The sequence below is a fragment of the Pan troglodytes genome, chromosome 1 (genome assembly GCF_028858775.2).
Source record: "Pan troglodytes isolate AG18354 chromosome 1, NHGRI_mPanTro3-v2.0_pri, whole genome shotgun sequence".
Lineage (NCBI taxonomy): Eukaryota > Metazoa > Chordata > Mammalia > Primates > Hominidae > Pan > Pan troglodytes.
In genome coordinates, this window is record NC_072398.2 from 51,655,301 (window position 1) to 51,675,238 (window position 19,938).

At 35.9% G+C, this 19,938-nt stretch overlaps 1 protein-coding gene across 10 annotated transcripts in view; it reads right to left on the bottom strand.

Annotated features, from left to right (window-relative positions):
- Window positions 1-19,938, bottom strand: part of CRB1 (crumbs cell polarity complex component 1) — a 282,191-nt gene that overhangs the window by 33,313 nt on the left and 228,940 nt on the right. For 5 of the 10 annotated variants that reach the window (XM_009440300.5, XM_016934919.3, XM_009440289.4 and 2 more), the window contains 6 exons: window positions 16,947-17,494; window positions 15,840-15,974; window positions 15,334-15,499; window positions 9,354-10,260; window positions 6,287-6,415; window positions 2,679-2,805 (listed from right to left, as the gene is read on the bottom strand). In XM_009440300.5, coding sequence (XP_009438575.2) covers window positions 2,679-2,805; window positions 6,287-6,415; window positions 9,354-10,260; window positions 15,334-15,499; window positions 15,840-15,974; window positions 16,947-17,494 — 2,012 coding nt within the window. Of the gene's footprint in view, window positions 1-1,863; window positions 2,806-6,286; window positions 6,416-9,353; window positions 10,261-15,333; window positions 15,500-15,839; window positions 15,975-16,946; window positions 17,495-19,938 lie in introns of all 10 variants that reach the window. The other 5 variants (XM_054657037.2, XM_016934927.3, XM_525009.7 and 2 more) reach the window with 3 other exon arrangements.

Consider the following 19,938-nt stretch of genomic DNA (forward strand, 5'->3'; position numbering starts at 1 on the left):
TCAGTACTAGTACTTCTGTGGTGGGTGTGTGTGTGTGTGTGTGTGTGTGTGTGTGTGTATGCATGGCTGGTGGACATTTTATCATACAAGACATAGTCAAGGCAAACAAGTACAAGTACCATTAGAAGATGAGAAAGAGAAGATACAGAAACAAAGGTTTTATTTTTCTGTGCAAATATGTAAAAGCCATAGTCACACACATGCAGCTGGAAAATACAGAAGAATAAAAAGAAAAGGGAAAACATTTTTTAAAGTCAGATACCTCATGACAAGAAGACATTTGGAAAACAGAAAAGCAACTGACAATTACAGTGACAACAGAGGCATCAGAATTGTACACAGAAAGAAATTGTGAGTGAATATTTCTTAACCACATTTGGTAGAGAACATATTACATTTGGAACAGCCTGTAAGTACATAAGTACAGGTATGTCTAGAAGGGAGTAAATGTGAAAACTATACATATGGTCTTTGGCTATAATCTTTTTTATGCTTATTGCAAATACTTGTGAATGTAAATATTGATGGGAAGGTTTTCCCCATGTCTTTTGTCACAAAATTTAACTTTGGAACAAATCATCTGAAGCAGCAGCATCACATATTCAGCCTTGGATGTGAAGAAAATGGATGAGTAAGAAGGAAAATCTTCACAATTAGTTGCTCCCAGTTTGAAATGATTGTCACTACTCCAAAGGATATGAATTTGCTATATAAAAATTGTCTATTACTATTGCAAGATAGAATACACTTTCTTTGCTTTTGTAGTATATTACTTCATACTATATGCTACATGTACTCTATAACAAGGATATTATTTTGTCCTTGTTTGTTTGAATGGTATATTTAAATTTACCTTGGTCATTCTCACAAAAAAACAACTTTCTTAATTGGGACTAAATAGATGGCATCCAATGGATAAACTGTCCTCACGTTTTCAAACCAGGACAGCTCCTAAAGTCATAGACGTATATTTACAAAATGACGTTTGGCAGGCCATTGTTATTTTAGTTGCTTTCTGAATTAATTCATAGGATCAAACTATTTTTCCTTTAAATGAACACAAATTACGTCTTCTTTGGAAGGGTATATCTACACAAAGGTATTTAGCATAAATGATAACATACTGGTGGAAACAATAAAAACATTAAGAAAGTTTTTTTAAATTATTATTTTATAATCTCTGAAATATTTATAATAAAGAATATATTAATTTTTGCATATCTTATTAATATACTTTATAGATCCATCATTTCAGGTATACATTTATTTTAAAAAATCATAATGTCAAATATATTTTGGTTATGATGTATACTATGCTTTCATATTTTTTTCTGAAAGATACTTAAGAAAATAAATTTACTTGCAAATCTTAGAAAACCATGCTTCTAAGAAAATTCAAGTTTTACAATATATACTTTTAAATTTATGTATAAACTACAGTGCTTATTTTTATTAAATATTCATTGAAAAGCAACTGAAATTAGTCCATTTGATAGAAAAGTCAAGGAGCTCATAAATTTAGAAACAATTAACAGAAAAATTGTTCTATTTGTTAGGAAAAGGAAAAGTATTGCAGGAAAGGAAATAGAGAAAGGATTATTTGTAACTTTGTTAGAGAGACAGTTTTATGGAATCAGAAATTATACCAGGGAGGTATAATTTGAGTACTGATACTAGATAATTGTTTTTCTACAATTTAGGGACTCGATGTAAATTCCTGATTTCTCTTTATATATTTAATCATATATCAGAGAAAATGTAACAATTCATTTGAATAGCTTCATGTAAAAACATAGATGAATATAATCAGTAATTTTAATCGGTAATTCTCATTTTTTTTTTTTTTTTTAGACAGAATCTCACCTGTCGCCCAGGCTGGAGTGCAGTGGCACAATCTTGGCTCATTGCAACGGCCGCCTCCTGGGTTCAAGCAACTCTCCTGCTTCACCCTCCTGAGTAGCTGGGATTACAGGCATGTGCCACCACTCCCAGTTACTTTTGTATTTTTAGTAGAGACAGGTTTTCACCACGTTGGCTAGGCTGGTCTCAAACTCCTGGCCTCAGGTGTTCCGCCCACTTCAGCCTCCCATAGTGCTGGGATTATAGGAGTGAACCACCACACCTGGCCTGTAATTCTCAATTTTTGTGTCATAAATAATAGATAAGAATGAAAGAACAGAAATGAAAATAGAATCATAGTGATTGAGGGCAACTTAAAATGTGAAAATACCCAGAAATGGAGTGGGAAGAAATTGCAGTGGTCATTCACATATAGAAGTGTTAAGAATGATAATATATTTGTACTAAATACACACAATAAGGAGATATTTCTAGTTATATTAAGAACACTTTTTTCATATTTAAAGTTAGAATAGGAAAATATTTTATACACAGACAAAGTGCTTCTGATATGTTTAAAATAAGCCTTGAATTTACCTTAATTATTGAGATGGTTTTTATTTCCTTTTTCTTCCCCAGAGATCTAAAATGAATCAAGGCATTTCTTGAAATTCAATGGCTTTTTTTTTCATTTGGGAATGTTCAAATGTATGTTAATAATCTTCCTGTTCACCCCACTCAACAACTGGCTCATCATTCATACGCAAAATGAGGTAAGAAAGAAGCTGAAAAAGATTCTGCCAGAATAAGAGAGAGACATAAAAGGAGAGGCTGCTTACGTCCACCTCGCAGCGCTCGCCAGCAAAGGCAACATCACAGAGGCACTGGAATTTGTTGAGTAAGTCCTGGCACAGACCTCCATTGACACACGGATCAGAGGCACACTCATCAATGTCCTTTTCACACCTTCAAAATAAACAGAACAGCAGAAACCCAGGTCCCTGTTGAATACATTGGTTGTGAAATGGGAAGAAAAAGTTTGCCTTATCTCTCTGGAACAGCACAGTCTTATCTACCCATCCACACATACTTTATACATACTTGATAATGTCGGAGATGTTTCTTAAAATTTCTTTAACACATTTGGGGTTTAATGGAAATAATCTGTACACATATATATACATATACACACGGAATTAATTAGAATGAGAAAATAGATGCAAATATTTAGAAACCATGAGAAAAGTGGGCCATGCCTACACCAGTGTCATGCTCAAGAGCATTAGTGTGGTTGCCACCTTATATAAATGTTCAGTTTATTAGGGGCACAAGGAGAGAGGCTGTATTTTGCCATCTGGAGTCTGCAGGGCAAACCTACATTCAGGCTATCAGGATCCTCACGCGTCAGAGCCCTCAGGCTAAGGAAAAAGCCCACCAAAGAGAAACCAAAAAAAAAAAAAAAAAAAAGAGGGAGACGAAGGAGGAGGAGGAGGAGAGGTTTATTCTGAGAGATTTTGAATTATTTTCTGTGGAAATCCTTTTTTTATAACAAAAGCAAAAATCAATAATTAGAAGATTGTACTTGCTAATAAATCTGTGTTCCAATAGCCAAGCATAATTTCTGAAATGTTGAGGTAGAATGACTTTCAAAAGCCAAATTTTCCAAGACAAGTGACATCAAGTCTCAGGTAAATTGAAGTTTTCTTCTTCCTGGGATATTGTCACTTTTTTAACCTAATTTTCCAGCAAGAATTTGTTTTTCTGTATATTCATGGATTAAGTCACCAATCATGTATTCAGTCACTCAGTGGATATTTATTTAACACATACTATGTGACAAACACTCTGCTAAGACCTTGGGATAGAACAGCAACTAAGGCGGCTATTTTACTTTTGAAAATTTGTATAAAATCTTAGCTCCAAGATCTCTATAGTGCAGCTTATAATGTTGAAATTTTATGTAAACAATTTTTAATTTTCCCTTATTCTTTCCCTCACCTTCCAAAATGTAAAACTTGCACGTATGGGTCAGAGACTAACCACTAGGCTCAAAATGAAAGGGGGTGAGGTAGTGGGGCAAGGCCAGCCCAAGGTATAAAGGAAAACAAAGATTTCTTCCAAGAAAAACAGCTCCTTATCCCTTTGGATACCAAGCATAGCTGAGACATTTTGTTTTCCTTTTTTGGCTTATGCTTCTGGACTGGAGGGAGACTTCTCTGATTAGATCTGAGCAAAACTTGACAACCCTCAGGAGCCTGCCAAGCATTCTCGGTCTTGGGTGGGCCAGAGTGTTCACACCATCCATCATTCAAAACCTGCCAGGATGACACTATTAAGCTGGAGGTTTAACCAAGGCAGGAGAGAAGCCAATTTATTTGAGGATAGCTTTTCAATATCCTTGGATGCGATGGAAGTCACGTTTCCCTAGGCCATGGGAGATAGCCCACTATTTTCTGTCTTCCTCTAACTACTCCATCACTTTCTCACCTATTTCTCTGTTGAACTAAACAGTCAACAATAGATACACATGTATTATCAGCATCATTGGCATTTTTATTAGAGGTTAATTAATGCATGAAAAGTAAAAATAAATCCATTAACATCTAGTCAATTAAGTAATGATGGTTAAGGACTTTGAAAGCATAGAATCTACTGAACACAGGTTCAATGTTTTAGAAATATCTAGCATCATGTAAGTTTTTCCAGTTGAAAAGTCTCCTGGGAAAAGAAGGAAAACTCTAAGCTTTCTTTTCTTTCTATATTTCAAATATATCTGAATTTAAATGTCAAATATAAATTTTGTAAACTAATAAATATCAGAAGACAGGGAGATATTTGTTGTAAATAGAAACAATGTGTGAGTGGCAGAGAAAAATAATCCAGGGTTTTGGATGAGTTCTATGCATTGTGCCATTAGGCAGAAAGTGTGACGTTCAACCAGGAAGCAACCCACCCTTGACAATAGTTGAATTACTCAAAATTAATGACAAGAAAATATTTGCAATATTTTGAAAGATACATGGAATTGGAATACAACTAAACGATCTCAGTTAATAAGTTGCAGAACCAAAATTGGTGCAACAGAAAGGAGAATGTGACTCAACGCTATCTCCTTTCATGCACATATAGACTTGGAATGCCTGTACCACAAAGAACCAACCACAGAAGGCAGGCTGCAAATAAAAATGAACGTTAGAAGGGTCAAATTCAGGTATACCCTAGACTCCCCGCTGTTTTGTAAAAATGGCAAAAGACCTGTGTCTTTGTGATGCAAAAGAGGCCAGCTAGAAAACAGAAAATTCCAATTAATCCAAAGGGCACTTGCCAGGGAGCACTCACATATCCATTATTTTATTAACTATGCTTATGGGAAATATTGAGTCAGTCAAAATATCTTTGTCAAATATGTCTGAGCTCAGTTTATTTAATTTTTTCAATGTAGGAAGTTTGATCAGAGATCACTGTATCTTACCCTCGATGATACATGAGATGGAAGAACACCTTTCTCATTAAAAAAAAAGAAATTGTGGTGAGCAAAGATTTATTCATACAGTTATGCTGGCACATCAAATAGAAGAGCAGAGGCTTTGAAGGCAGCTCAACCTTACTGCAGCAAACGTGTGGATAGGCCCTTTATATGTCACTTAACCTCTCAGCCTCAGTTTACACATATGCAAAATACAAATCATGAAACCTTCTTTACAGAGCTATAAGAATTAGAGATGGTATTTGTAAGGTGCATTGCACAGTGCTAAAACCAAAGGTTAACAATTATCTGCTTATATAGTATCTGTATTCTATAGAGCCCCAGTTCATAACTGTTTGGGGGACATAAATCCCTTTAAGCAGCTGATAAAAGCTATTCAGTATGCATTCTTTCTATCCCTGAACTTACCCCTAGCCACTCAAATACATATTCTAATTTTCCTGTATTTTCAGCAGGTCACAGATTGCCTGAAGCCATTGACCAACTCCATTTTAAGAATTCCTGTATGAGGTGAAGAAGAGTTGAAGAGTTTCTCTGGGAAAAGTAGACTCATATGGATAAGGTATATATACTTTTGGGTTGTAGGCAATTCTATGAGGCAATCTTTTAGTTGTAATTTATTTTACCTCGACAGCAACCATATTTGCATCAGGTATTAGAGTTAGCAACAAAAAAGAGACATGAATTCAGAAGTACTTATAAGAAAGAAAAATAGCACATTATACATTTTTTAAAAATCATTTTTCCCTATTTGAAGTTTTGTCTAATAAAATGTTCTCCCCTTTGACCTAAACTGTAGTTTTTCTTCTTTTTTATTGTTTCACTCTGTCTGAACCTCTATTTCAGCATAGATTTTCCTATGGGAACTGAGATAAAAAATTAGAGGAGAAAATGAACTTTGAGTAATCCCATCATTCTTTAGCTCAGAATTCTCTTCCAGAAGGCTCTAATGTGACTCACCATTCTCCAGTAAAACCTGGCCGGCACATACATTTTAATTCAGCCTGGAACTCTGTGCAGTTGCCTCCATTGTAGCAAGTGAGATTTGTCTTCTCATTCCCACAGACTGTTGAGGGTAATCTGCTCTGTCTAGAGAGATAAAAGCAAGAGCCACAGCTGTTCATCTTGTTCATCTCATTCAAGAAAAGTTTTCTGATAAATTCATGTATGTAGTCAATGCCGAGCTAATTAAGTACTCAGGCTGGAGGAGCTACAAATGCTTAATTGTGCTGCATTATGCAAGAATCACTTTCTCCAGTAAAAAGCTCCTGCTGGAGGGTTCGGTGACAAGCATGACTATACATCTTCCATTTCTACACAGTTTTCATTTGTGAGATAAGATCTATGCCATGGGGTGGCAATAAATTTTGGGTTGGAAAAGAACTTGCTATAACTAGATTTGCTGCTGCTTTGCTAATAAATCAATAAAGGCCATAGGAAAATTGCATCTCTATAAAGGCCAGGAAAGCAAGGACAGCACTCTACTACCCAAGCACTCATGTGATTTCTCTATTGGCTTTCAGAGCTGAACTCCAGTTGCCCTGCCAAGACTTGCTGCTCCCTATGTAATAATTCATAGCTTCGAAAAATGCAAGCCAAATGCTGTCCAGGAGCTTTGTATATAGCACACGATGGTAACTGCATGTGAATTCAGAGTGTGGCTCTCTGATATGGCAACAAAGTTTTACATGTTAAAGAATCCTTATAAAAGGCGGAACAAGTATTAGAAGCTAAGCGGAACTTCACTGTAAGACAAAATCTAGTAATGTGAAGGGACTGATGTTTAAAGAATTTAATAGTGTTGCTTAGGCCCTTTGACCCACTGTGTATGTGCATGGTATCAGATAACTAATAAATATTCAGGAAGTGTAAAATGAATTGAATTTTGTTCTGTTGTGTGTGCTGCAGCTAATGTGGATAGACTAGCTTATATGATGCTAAGTGTGTCTCTTCCCACAAGAGCTAATCAATTCTACTTTAAAAAGAAGGATATCATAAAGACTTTTCAAAAGAGCCAAAAATGTCAACCAGCTTTGAAAGAGGTCAATTAGCAATGCAAATATGAAGCTTTGTATACATCTTGGTTTTAATAAACAATTCCTGAATCTCATTAGAAGGTATTTTTGAGGGCTTTCATCTTTCAGAACTTGACTTTAATGAATTAGGCAGAAAAAAATTCTGGAGAAGTAGTTACTAGGGCCTATGTGTTTATTTTACTCATCAAAATTCACAGTGAAATGTACTAAATTTGATCCTGAATTCTTCTTGCTTTTAAACAGGCAGGTTACCTGTTGGGAACACTTAGCACCTACAACAGTGCCTTGCTTTCACAGGCTCAGAACAGTAACTGTTAAGGAGAGATGTACAACTTCTTATAGGTATGCCTACATGTTATGTTTGCTAGGAGATTCATGCAATTAAGGTACCACCTCTGAATTAGTGTAATGTCTACAGGCTGCCAACCCATTCCAGGTGTTCTTGCCGAAGTTCTGGAATGTATTACTTGTTAATAATAACCCTCTCACCTCCCCATAATGACTCAATTATTTAGTAAATTTAAAGCGGTGTAAGTTGTAAAAACAATAATAACTTCTTACATGGAAATACTGAAGCAATGCGACTTAGAAGAAAAATAGTCTTTCTTATCTCTGTTTATATAGCTTGAAATGGAGGTGGTTACAAGAACTAAAATACTGCTTTTGTAGTTGTAGAAAAATGTGAAATACTTTGAAATGGGCAAAAAAAATCACTGCATATTCTTTCAATGCACTGCTGGGTTTATATAAAGGACTATCCAGGATTATCCACTTTTGCAGTGGTCTGTGCCTTATTACAATTCTGTAAGTTGTAGAAAACAATATTAATATGAAAATCTTGTTCGTCAAAATGCAAATTAGTTTATCTGTAGTGAGCCATACAAATGATTATCACAGTATTGAAGATGACTTCAAATACTAGTTTTCTTGCCCTATGGATATTAAACAGTTTTGTATTTATTAATAAATTCATTCACTCATTCTTGTTTGTATATATACGTATACATATTCTTTAAATTGTCCTTTGAACTGGTTTTTATATCTTACTAGTTTCCTCATTAATTAATGACAGAATAATTAAAACATGTTTATTTTATATTTGTCTGAGAATTATAATTCCACTGTTTTGAAATTGCAGTTAACCCTTGAACAACACATGTTTGAATGGTGTGGATTCACTTATATGTGGATGTTCTTTCACCTCTGCCACCACTGAGACAGCAAGACCAACTGCTTCTCTTCCTCTTCATCCTAATCAACACGAAGACAATCAAGATAAAGATCTTTGATGATCAATTTCCACTAATGAATAGTAAATTTATTTTTTCTTTCCTATGATTTTCTTAATAACATTTTATTTTCTCTAGCTTGCTTTATAGTAAGAAGACAGAATATGACATACAAAATATGTGTTAATTGACAATGTTATTGTTAAGGTTTGTGGTCAACCAGGCTGATAGTTGTTACGTTTTGGGAGAGTTAAAAGTTAAATGTGGATTTTCAACTGCACATCAGCACCTCTAACCCCTGTGTTGTTCAAGAGTCAGCTGTATACTTTAATGTACTCTTTTTGGGATTTTAGAGTATTTACCTGCCTGAAATAGCTCAGGGCATTATTTTAGCAATAGAAGTCATGCCTTCCCTAACAATACTACATTTCAGCTTTTGCATTTATTGTAAATGCATTTGTTTCCTGAGGCCTTGAAACTGTTAGACCCTGGAGCTACAGTTCATGAGACATATTTTCACACAGATGACTGAGAAAATATTTTGCTGAAAGTCTGATTTAAACACTACCTTTCTGACCTGTAGAATATCCTGGTAAGCGAGATCCCATCTTAACATGACCAAATTGTGACGGAAGCTACCAGTGTCACCCTGTTCAGCACAGTATATATGTATACCTTGAGGAGAGAGCTTTCCAATTTGACAAGAACAGTGATGCAGAGTATAGCTTCAAAGACCAAGCTTCATATGGACTTTATGCTCACCTGCAAAATTTTCCTGTAAAATTTCCAAAACAGAGGCAAGAATAGCCATTAGTATGACTAATGCAGGTGGCTCCATTTGCACACTGGTGACTCTGGCAGTTGTCTATATCCACTTCACAGTTCACACCAGTGTATCCAGGCTCACATGTGCAGTGGTAGGCTGCAACTCTGTCAGAGCAGTTGCCATGGATACAGGGGTTTGAAAAGCATTCATCGATGTTGAGTTCACAGTGTTTCCCTGACCATCCCAAGGGACAGGAGCAATGATAAGAGCTATAGATGTCTTCACAGTTTCCTCCATGCAAACAGGGGTTGGAGTTGCAGACATTTAACTGCAAACAGCCAGTGACCACTGAATTGGTAGAGATTTTGAGAAATTGCTCTTCCTGAGGTTTATTAATGAAACCATGAACATTTTCAAAGTAAGAGAGATAAATGCCTCCGATTTCTATTGTACTTAGACACCCTTGCAGGCCCTTTATATTGTCAATAGCTCTGTCTCCCACATAAATATCTGTATTATCCTTCAAAAAGTTGAGGCTTCCAGTAGCAATTGTGCTGGTCACAAAAGGTGTTTCGTTGTCCACTTCCATTTGCCACCTGGAGGTCTGGGACAGTGGGTCTGTCATGGAAAGGGTCACTTCGTGCCAGGTGCCATCATTCACTGACTGCAAACTTGTCAGACTTAGCGTATAAAAGCTGTTGCCACTTTGCAATTGAAAGAATAATCTGGAATCTTGAATGCTAATATTAAGAAATTCAGGCTCTTTTTCTGCATGCAATATTATTACGTTTGCATCCCTTGTTCTGAAACCAAATGTGATATTGGTGAGTTCTCTGGTAATATTCCCATTGCTTCTGAATAATATTTGACTGCTTTGTCCATTAAAAACAGCATTTGCAATACCTAATGAGAGAAGGTGATAATAACCAATAACTTTATTAAATCTATAGTTTGCTTAATTACCGTTATTAATAGTAATGATCATTGTGTTAATAACATTGCATATTGACTATTTGATACATGTTACATACTGTGCTAGTTGCTTTTATATTATTTCTAATATCAAACTTTTGAATACAGGTATTATTATTATCCCCATTTTATGGAAGAAGAAGTTGAGACTCACAGAATTTAAGTAATTTTGTTCATGGTCATGTAATTAATAAATAACAAAGCCAGAATATCAAACTGGGATGGTCTGATAGCAAAACCAAAACTATACATTTCTTTTCCAGTGAAATCCTAATGCATGCCAATTTTTATTTTGCATTTGCTCCCACAAATAAAGCATTGATAATTCATTTTACACATAAATAAATTGAGCAAAAAGAAATCACAAATCTAGCTATGGTGACACAGAAAATTAACAGTGGAGTCTGGTTTCTGATTAAGCTGATGAGTAGGCAGTTAAAAGTAGCATTCCAAATGACTGATTTACTTACCTGGTAGAACTCCAATTATGTGACAAGCTGCAAATTCTGTATCTACACCCAAGTACTTTCATATACAACCATATCAATTGCTCTCATGCTATATGTGAGCAGAGCACTTTGGGCAATCCTATTGCATTTCTCTATTAAAAACTTTTTTCCCCATTCTATAAGATGATTAACAAACAACTTGTTCTGTCTCTTAAAATATCTAATTCTGTCTCAGCTTATGATCTCACCTAATATTTTCTTGAAAAAACAGAGCTACCTCAGATATCCATCAAATCTGTAAACCTAATATTATTTGGATCCACACTGCATTCTATCCTGCTATAATAGAGGTATTGTCTGTATTCCCACCAAGGTCAACTCTACCAGTTATAAACTGGGTCCTACTGCTTTTCACCTTTTAAACATATTATTCCTCTATGCATTCTTTTTCTTTCTTGCATCATCATTTCCCCTTCCATTTTGTTGTTTCCCATCAATATACAAATATGTGTAATTGCTTTAATCTTAAAAAATAAAAATACACACGAAACAGTACCCTGACATCCCCCAATCCTGCTGCTTTTTTGTCTATTTTCTTTACCAGCAAAACTTAATAATTTTATATCCCCATGGTCTCACTCTATTATTACTCATTTTCTCTTTTATATATGCCACTCAAGCTTTTGTCCCAGTCACTTCACTAAAACCACTTTCATGGTTACAATGAATGACCTCCATGTTACTCAATGCAGTGGCCAATTATCTACTTTTATTGTATCACACTTTTCAGTAGCAAATGACCTGAAAACACTATTAATATATTATCAGGCACTACACCCAACCACCATCATCTTTCATTAAGACTAATTACTTCTTAGTGTCCCTGCTTCTACTGCTCTGCAGATCAATATAACAACCACTCCTTAGTCAAGCTCCATTAGTTATCATCTTAAAAAGAAATCCTAAATTCTAAACATAACCACAAGAGTGTACATGATCTGAGCCAGTTGTGGGTATAATCTCAGCTATCTGGGAGGCTGAGGAGGGTGGAGAGCTTGAAGTCAGCAGTTTGAGACTATCCTGGGCAACATAATAAGACCCTGTCTCTCTTTAAAAAAAAAAAAATTCATGACAAAATTTTGCCATGTTAAAAAAAAAGCATCTACATGATCTGGCCCCTGATTAACTCTCCAATTCCAATTCATTCACAGGCCACAGCCACAATTTCTTGCCATTCATTGAAGATACACCAAGCTTGTTCCCAGCGCAGGCCTTTTATACTTGCTGTTACTTATACCAAGAATATTATTTCCCCAGATCTTCTTATACTTGGCTTTTCTTAGTGTTAATATCGCTCAAATGTCACCTCCTCTGAGAAGCTTTTCCCTGACTATCCAAGTTAAAAAAACTGCCTCCCTGCATTCACTGTCTATGCTTAATTTTCTTCATAGCTCCCATTACCACTTAAAATTACGTTTATTTGTTTACTTGTTCCTTCACTGTCTTTCTGCACTAGGACATAAGCTTTATGAAATCAAGGATCCTCTCTGTCTAGGTTATCACTAAATCCTTATGCCTAAGCCTGTGTGTCCCTGATGTATAGTAGGTGCTCAGTAAACATAATTAAATGAATACTCTATGAAAATAACTCCATCCTGTATCCTGAAAAGTGAGATAATGATTAGAAACCACAGCAGGAGAAAATTTCAGTGTATCATTCAAGTGTATTATTTGACTTAATTAAATAAATCAATTCCTTTGATCTTATTGTTTTTTACTCTGTGTGTGTGTGTGTGTGTGTGTGTGTGTGTGTGTGTTTCAACCAGGTTTGGAGTTGGGAATTTAGGGAAAAAAAGAGCAACAAGTGTTTCATTACATGTTTTTAAGTAAATGTTAAAATGAAAAATCTCCAAAATTCTCCAACTCTGAAATGAAGACTATGGTCTATAATGCTATATAAATATATTTACTAACTCTGCTGAGCACACTGAAATCATGTCTTCTGATATGGGTAAAAACCACGATATACCTAATCACTTTTGTACTTCACCTTTTCTTTGGGGAACTTTACCATAATAAGCACACCTGTATTTAAGGTGAGTTGTAAATGTTTAAATCTTGGTACGATACAGAGATGATTAAAGTCCTAAAGGCAAACTCAGAGCAATTTATCAGTTGTACTCTCAAGAGTATCTTGTTCCATTAGACTTAATCTTTTCAATATATTTTAGTTGGAAAGAAAATATAATAGAGTCATAAGATTACATAAAATTAAAATTATGAGAGTAGTAAAAGTGAATTCTGGGTTCATTCCTGTCAATTAGAAAATTGATTTATAATTCCTATTGTACACCTATTTATTTACGTTTTCTCTCTACACGAAGATAAGCTATACTTTAAAAATGCTACTGGGACTTTCGGGGGGTGTCAGAGCTGGACTTAATAGTCTTTTGCTATTGGCAATGTTGTAGCAGTAAAGGTTCACTTCACTTCCTTCTGACACATGTTTGTCCAGTTCCTAAACTGTTTGATGTGTAGATTGCAGAGCAGTGTGCATACTGTTTTGGGGCTGCCACTGTTTTTAGAAATCCTATTCATTTTTCCTGTGAAAATATTCAAAACAATTCGGACACCAGGTAGAACACAGCTGAGACTAACAACTTTAGTATTTCTATCAAAAGATCAACAGTAAAATTAATAATTAAGAAATTATTTTAGAATAATTAAAGAAGTAGAATGAAAAAGTATCATTTAAAATTTAGTGCCCCATTAAAAACCAATTTACATTATTTATGCCAACGCATCATGTTTTCTATACATGTGTAGTACCTATTTCTTAAGTATGAAACAGAAAAGTATATACATTTTTCTAGAAAACTTCCCCAAGTGTATATACAGTGTAATGTATTTCATACAGGTCTTTTAAATAATATGATTTTGAAGTACAGAAACATAAAAGTAAATTCATTTTTCTCTTTTTCTCAGTTACTTCGGGGCCCAGTCTAGATAGTATGTCATTGCTACTGACCTTAAGCCAAACTATCCTCTAGTTCCATTCCATTATTTTAGTGCAGTATTTTTATTTTTATTTATTTATTTATTTATTTTGAGACAGGGTCTTGTTTTGTTGCCCAGGCTAGAGTGCAGTGGTGTGATCCTAGCTTACTGCAGACTCAAATTCTTGGGCTCAAGCAATCCTCCCACTTCTGCCTCCTAAAGTGCTGGGATTATAGGTGTCAGTCACTGCATCCAGCATGTATTTTTTTTATAGTAAGCTGATAGTGTACTTAATGTCCACAGCAGTTAAGTGAAAATATTAAGTAAATTTGAAGAAAATAATATCAATTTATTTATTTTACAAATATTTATGAGCAAGAAACCACATAGAAAAGTTTCTTGCCTTGTGAAGCTTATATTCTCATGATGAAAGAGATGATAGACAAATATATCAATGCATATGTAACAAAATATCAAGGAACAATAAGAGATAAAAATAAAAATAAAGCCAAGTTGGAGGATGTTTGTGTAGAAACCTGAATGAAGTGACAAAGGTGACCTGTGAATCTCTGGGTTAAGAGAGTTCAGGAGGGAGGTGGTGGTGTGTGGGCCTGACCGTATGGAGCAAAAGAGAGAATGGAGTGAGAATATCGGAAGCATATTGCGGACAACACATTAAAGGGTTTTTTTCTCCCTATTCTTTAAGGCAGAGAAATGGGATGGTAGCTGGTAGGAATAGGAGTGAGGAAGTGTCAAAAGAAATTTTTTGTAATGATGGAAAAATTGATACTGGTGTGTGAGAGAAAAGTTTTAGGAGCACAATCTTTGAATAAGGGGAAGAAATTAGAATTCAGTGCAAACTTAGAGGGTTGGCTATCAACTGGACTGTGCATTATTTGAAGTAGGTGAGAAGACAGAATATAAATAACAGTATAGTTGGTGGATATGTCAAAATTGTGAATACTGTATAGTATTCAAATTGCTAACATTTGGAAAATTGTGTTTTGTAGTACAGAAGATGGACAGGAAAACCTTTCACAGTGAGGGAAATTCTCATAGATAACATTAATTGAGCGCCTAACATGTTTGATTATTTACAGATAAGGTCATAGAATCATCACAAAGAAACCGAAAAGGTAGAAAGTGTTCTCCCTATTTTACAGGTGAAGAAGCTTTAGATGATGGAGATCACATGAATTGCCTGAGGCCTCATAGTTAATAAATGGCAATGTGTAACATGCACATATTTATTCTGTGTTCCCAGTAATGAGGGAAGGAAAGTCAAATATTGCCTTGTTAATTCTTTTTCAGGAAATCAGTTTTAAATGATTAAGCATCTAGGTTTAGTGTTGCTGTGACCTCCATTTCCTATCCAGACAGCCACCAAGGGCAGGATGAGGCAAGAGGCCAGTCAGTATTAGCCTACTCGCATAGGGGAAACAACCATAGATTAATTTAATAAACTGGCTTTGTCTATACTCTTTTTCTGTGTTTGCTCTTGGAACAACTCAAATGTCACAACTTAACTGGTGAGATGGTAGGTTTGAACTCTACCTACATTCAAATCCTTGAAGCACCGGCTGGCACTGGGCTCCGCGAGGACATGGGCTGAATCCACACCACTGAACCTCCTCACAGGCTTTCCCACTTGTGTGGGCAGGACAGGAACAGGAGAAGTCATCCCACCAGGAATGGCAAACACCTCCATTGTGACAGGGGTTGGACTGAGCAGAAAAGAAATCAAAGGTATAAAAAGCACTGGCAACTAAATAGAAAAATGTTGACGGTGAAACCACATATCTGTTATTTTAAAACGCTAATTTCCCTGCATCTTTACATTTTAAACTTTTAATATCCACTGTTAACTAAATAGAATAAAAATGACTACTGCCATTACCAACTCCTTTCTAAAAGGGCAGAGTGGTGGCAGAGAGAGAGAAAAGATATAAAATTGATCCATAGCACAAGGAGGGTTTTTCAAGTATAGCAGTGTCCTCTGTAATTTACAAATTACCAGGCACTTTTTCACATGCACTAGTTATCATTTGAGGAAGGGATTCTTACTCCTGGTTTTATAGATGATAAAAAGAAGGTGTTTCCAGTTGCCCAAGATCCTACACAGAAGCGAAACAGTGAAACTTGGTACCTAGGTCCTCTGGATCCCAACTCAGTGAGTGCCCTTCCCACATTGGTCTGCCTCTGAATGAGAGACATAGTATTATTATTTGAGTTCTCACAAGGTTGCTCACAAAAAGTATTCAAAATGAAAGTATTTAAAAAGAAATTTATTAGAGCATGAACTGTGTTTGTCCCGGGTCTACTATTAACATATGATTTAGGCTAGTTACATAACCTGTCTAAACTTCAGTTACTTCATCTGTAAATAACGTAAATTGGGACAACAACAATGCTTGCTTTCCACAGTAGTCCTTCAATAGAACTAAATGGATTAATCCATGGAAAATAGTGCCTAGTACATTGAAAATGTTCCATAACTATGTTACAATAATTCATTTGTGTATATTTAGAACCAAGCTTAGTGTAGGGCCATAGTTGGAGCTCAACAAATGCTCAACACACAGAAATGCGTTTCCTTTTTACCCTTTGAAAGGTCATGCAGAGCTGACAAGTTCTTGTATTTAAGCAGCTCTTAGAAGAGCACATAGAATATTTAAAGTAAAGCTTGGGCTTTGAGAAATTATATTTCGGAAGATTTCAACTACCAGAAGGAAATTACCTCTCAGATTTCTCTTGTTGTTGCTGACTTAATATAAGTTCAAAACAATAGTAGCTGGGCATTTAAAATAAAGTTAACAATATCATCCAAAAAGAGTTAATTCAGTTAAACCTCTGGTGTGCCATTAGGAGTTTAGGAATTGAAATATTATCATACTTAAGTAATTTGATTGTTGTGAGGGTGGGAGAAGCCTATAGCCGAAGTTACTTTGGTTAGTTAAATAGATCCTGATACCAATAAGATCAAGGCCTCATTTCTATGGCTCAATGCAAATTTCACAGTCTTGTTGGAACAATATAGATGAAATATTATTCTATAGTGGTGGGTCAGTAACATCATCTTTATATACAAAGAATGGTTTTAATAAGTTATCTTTTTAATAAAGTAAAAGTTTAGCATACAGTATATACCTAGTTTGTATGAGTAATCATTACCTTGCAGCTGTTGTCTCCAGGACAGCCTTGGGTTACATTGACAAGAACTGGATTGAGAGATGCATTGTTTGTTGGATTTGGAAAGAATTCCAGATTTTGGTTGTTTAGTCTTACATCTTGGATACAGCCTTTGAAATATCCACCATTAAGTTCAGTCCCTTGCTTGTCAGGTAGGCCACCAATGTAGATGACATCTCCCTTTTCGATTTTCCATGTAGAAGCAGAAATAAATCCTAGGTTTTGTGAAGACTGATACAGTTCAATTTTATTTGGCTTGATTTTCAAAGATATCAAGTGGACATTTCCATCATTAAGAACAAATTTTACTACTAATTTGGGAGAGTTTGGAGTCAGCATTGCTAGTCTGCCACGCTCTAGCCAGACACGGATATATTGATAAGTGCTGTTTTCCAAAGCTAGAAGTAAGCCTGATGGTTGAAGCGTTCGGACAAACATGGAGAGGCTGATGGTGTCTCCATAGCTCTCATCAAGAGTAAAGATGACATAACCAGTGGAGTCGTCCTGGCCAAATCTGCCTGCCACATACTCTTCAATGTCAAAATAGAGGAGGAGGAAAAAAAAAAAAGAAACATCTTAAGGCTCAAAAGACAGAAGGGATGGAAGACGAAAATTATACATTTCACACACACACATGCACACAAGCATACACACTCATACAGAGCTTTTAAAGTTCAGGACAATCCTATTAAATAGAATAATGATTTGGCCTCTTTCTGGACTTCTGAGTTTACTTTATCCCTAAAATAACTATATTTTGGTTTGTAGTTTACACTTCAGGCATATTGATCACACAACAGACCAAAAAGATCTCTGCACTAATAAACTAAAGAATCTCCCCTTCGCTGCCCTAAAATATGGGCCTTAATGGTGGTATATCAGACACTACTATACTCCAACTTGGTGGAAGAAATTTTTGGACAAGGGCACTTCATGCAACCCTCTGCAAGTGGACGTGCAGGGAGTCATAATCTTTGCTACTTAGAGGCACGCTGAAGCAAACATGTCATTAAACCTAATTATTCTTTGTAAAGAAATTTATTAGAGCCTGGACTGTATTTGTCCAAGGTCTGCTATTAACATGTGATTTAGGCTAGTTACATAACCTTTCTAAACTTCAGGTTTTTAGTCTGTAAATAACATAAATTGGGACAACAGAAATCAAGAATTAGATGATTAAATCTTCTTTTGGGATTACATCTCACATAAGAAGCAAGGCAGTTGAGCAAGGAAAAAGAAGGACCCTTCCTTCTGTGGTCCTGGTTGGGAGTAGGAAAGGCACAGGAAACAGAGAACTTGGGGCAAAGCTGAGTATTAAACCCACCCTGCGTTTCCTGTGGTCAGAGGAGTTAGTGATGCTCATATGTGGCAATGCTACTGATGTGCATCACCTCAAGAAAACTCTTGAGATGTATAAAAATAAAAACTGACATTGTAAAATATGGGTGACATGGTAGGAAGAAAACTTCCCATCCTCATCAAGCTTACATTCTAGTTGGATGAAAGACACCAGACACAGATAAGGAAGCAAACTATATAATATGTCAGATGGTGAAAAATCCTTTAGTATAAAATGTCAGGTAGAGAAAGGGAATAGGGCGATTTGGAGGGGTGGAATTGTAACTTTAAATAGAACAATCAGGGAGAAACTCTGAGAAAGTGATATCTGAGCAAAAGCCCAAAGTTATACTATATTATTGTAGTAACTCAAGAGAGAAATGATGATGGCTTGGATCAGTGGTAATGTGAAAGTGGTCAAAAGTGGTCAGATTTTCAAAATATTTTGAAGGTAGGTACAACAGAATTTTCTGGAGCAAGTTCATCTCTAAGGCTTTGGGCCTAAGCAACTGGAAGCATGGAGTTTCCATTTGCAGAGATAGGGAAGAAAACTGGAGGAACAGATTTTTGGGTGAGGTGGGAGTCCATATTAAATTTGAGATGCCTTTTTGGATATCCAAGCAGAAGTGACTAGTGGGCAGTTGATATAGAGGTTCAGGCAGGATGTTCTGATAATGTGGGATTTGTTAGTATATACCACCTTCCATCGGCCCCACCTTCAACATTGGGAATCACATTTCAACATGAGATTTGGAGGGGGCATACATCCAAACCATATTAGATATTTAGAGCCACAAGACTGGATGAGATCACCAAGAGAGTGAGAATATAGAGAGAAAATGAGAGGTCCAAGAAGTAAGCCCTTGGGCATTAGACAAGTAGAGGTAAAGGAAATGATGCAAGAGTAGCCAGTAAGATAAGAGGAGAACCAAGGGAGTGTGGTGGCCCATAAGCCTAGTGAGAAAATAGTTTTTCAGGAGGAGGGAGTATTTAATTGTGTTAACTGGTATTGAGAAATCAAGTAAGATGGGGACTGAGAATTGACCATTGATTTTGCAGTCTAGAAAGCATTGATAACTTGACAAGATCACTGTCTTCAAGATACTGCTGTCTTCAAGATTTTATATCCCAGTACTAACCAGAAAAGAAGAGCATATTTCAGCATGTCTAAATGTCATCATATGGCCCAGCTGAAGTTTGGGCAAAGGTAAGACACATTTTAGTTTAGCTTAACTATAGTAAAACTTGCTTAGACAATCAACTGTGTTTGAAGATCTTCTGCATAAAAGGCTATATTTTCAGAACTCTGACTTGATTTAATACAGGAACGTTGCATTTTGAATCTGCATTTGGAGACCACCTGCTCCAGGCAACTACCGGTAGCTTTCAAAAGTGTACTGTTAGATAAAATAACCCCTTTGAAGAGGTTAACATCTCTGAATACACTGCAGCACTTTCATATGAGATAAAATGCTTAATAAGAAAATTTGGCCCTTGAAGCCCCTGAGGTTTGAAGATATGCCCAGAATCACTCAACCTCAGGGGTAGCGGGATGCCTGCTGGTCATCCCAGGACGCCTTCAGCATCACTTTGTGGATCTGGATTAAAAGCCAAAATGCAGAGTATTTTTTTTTCT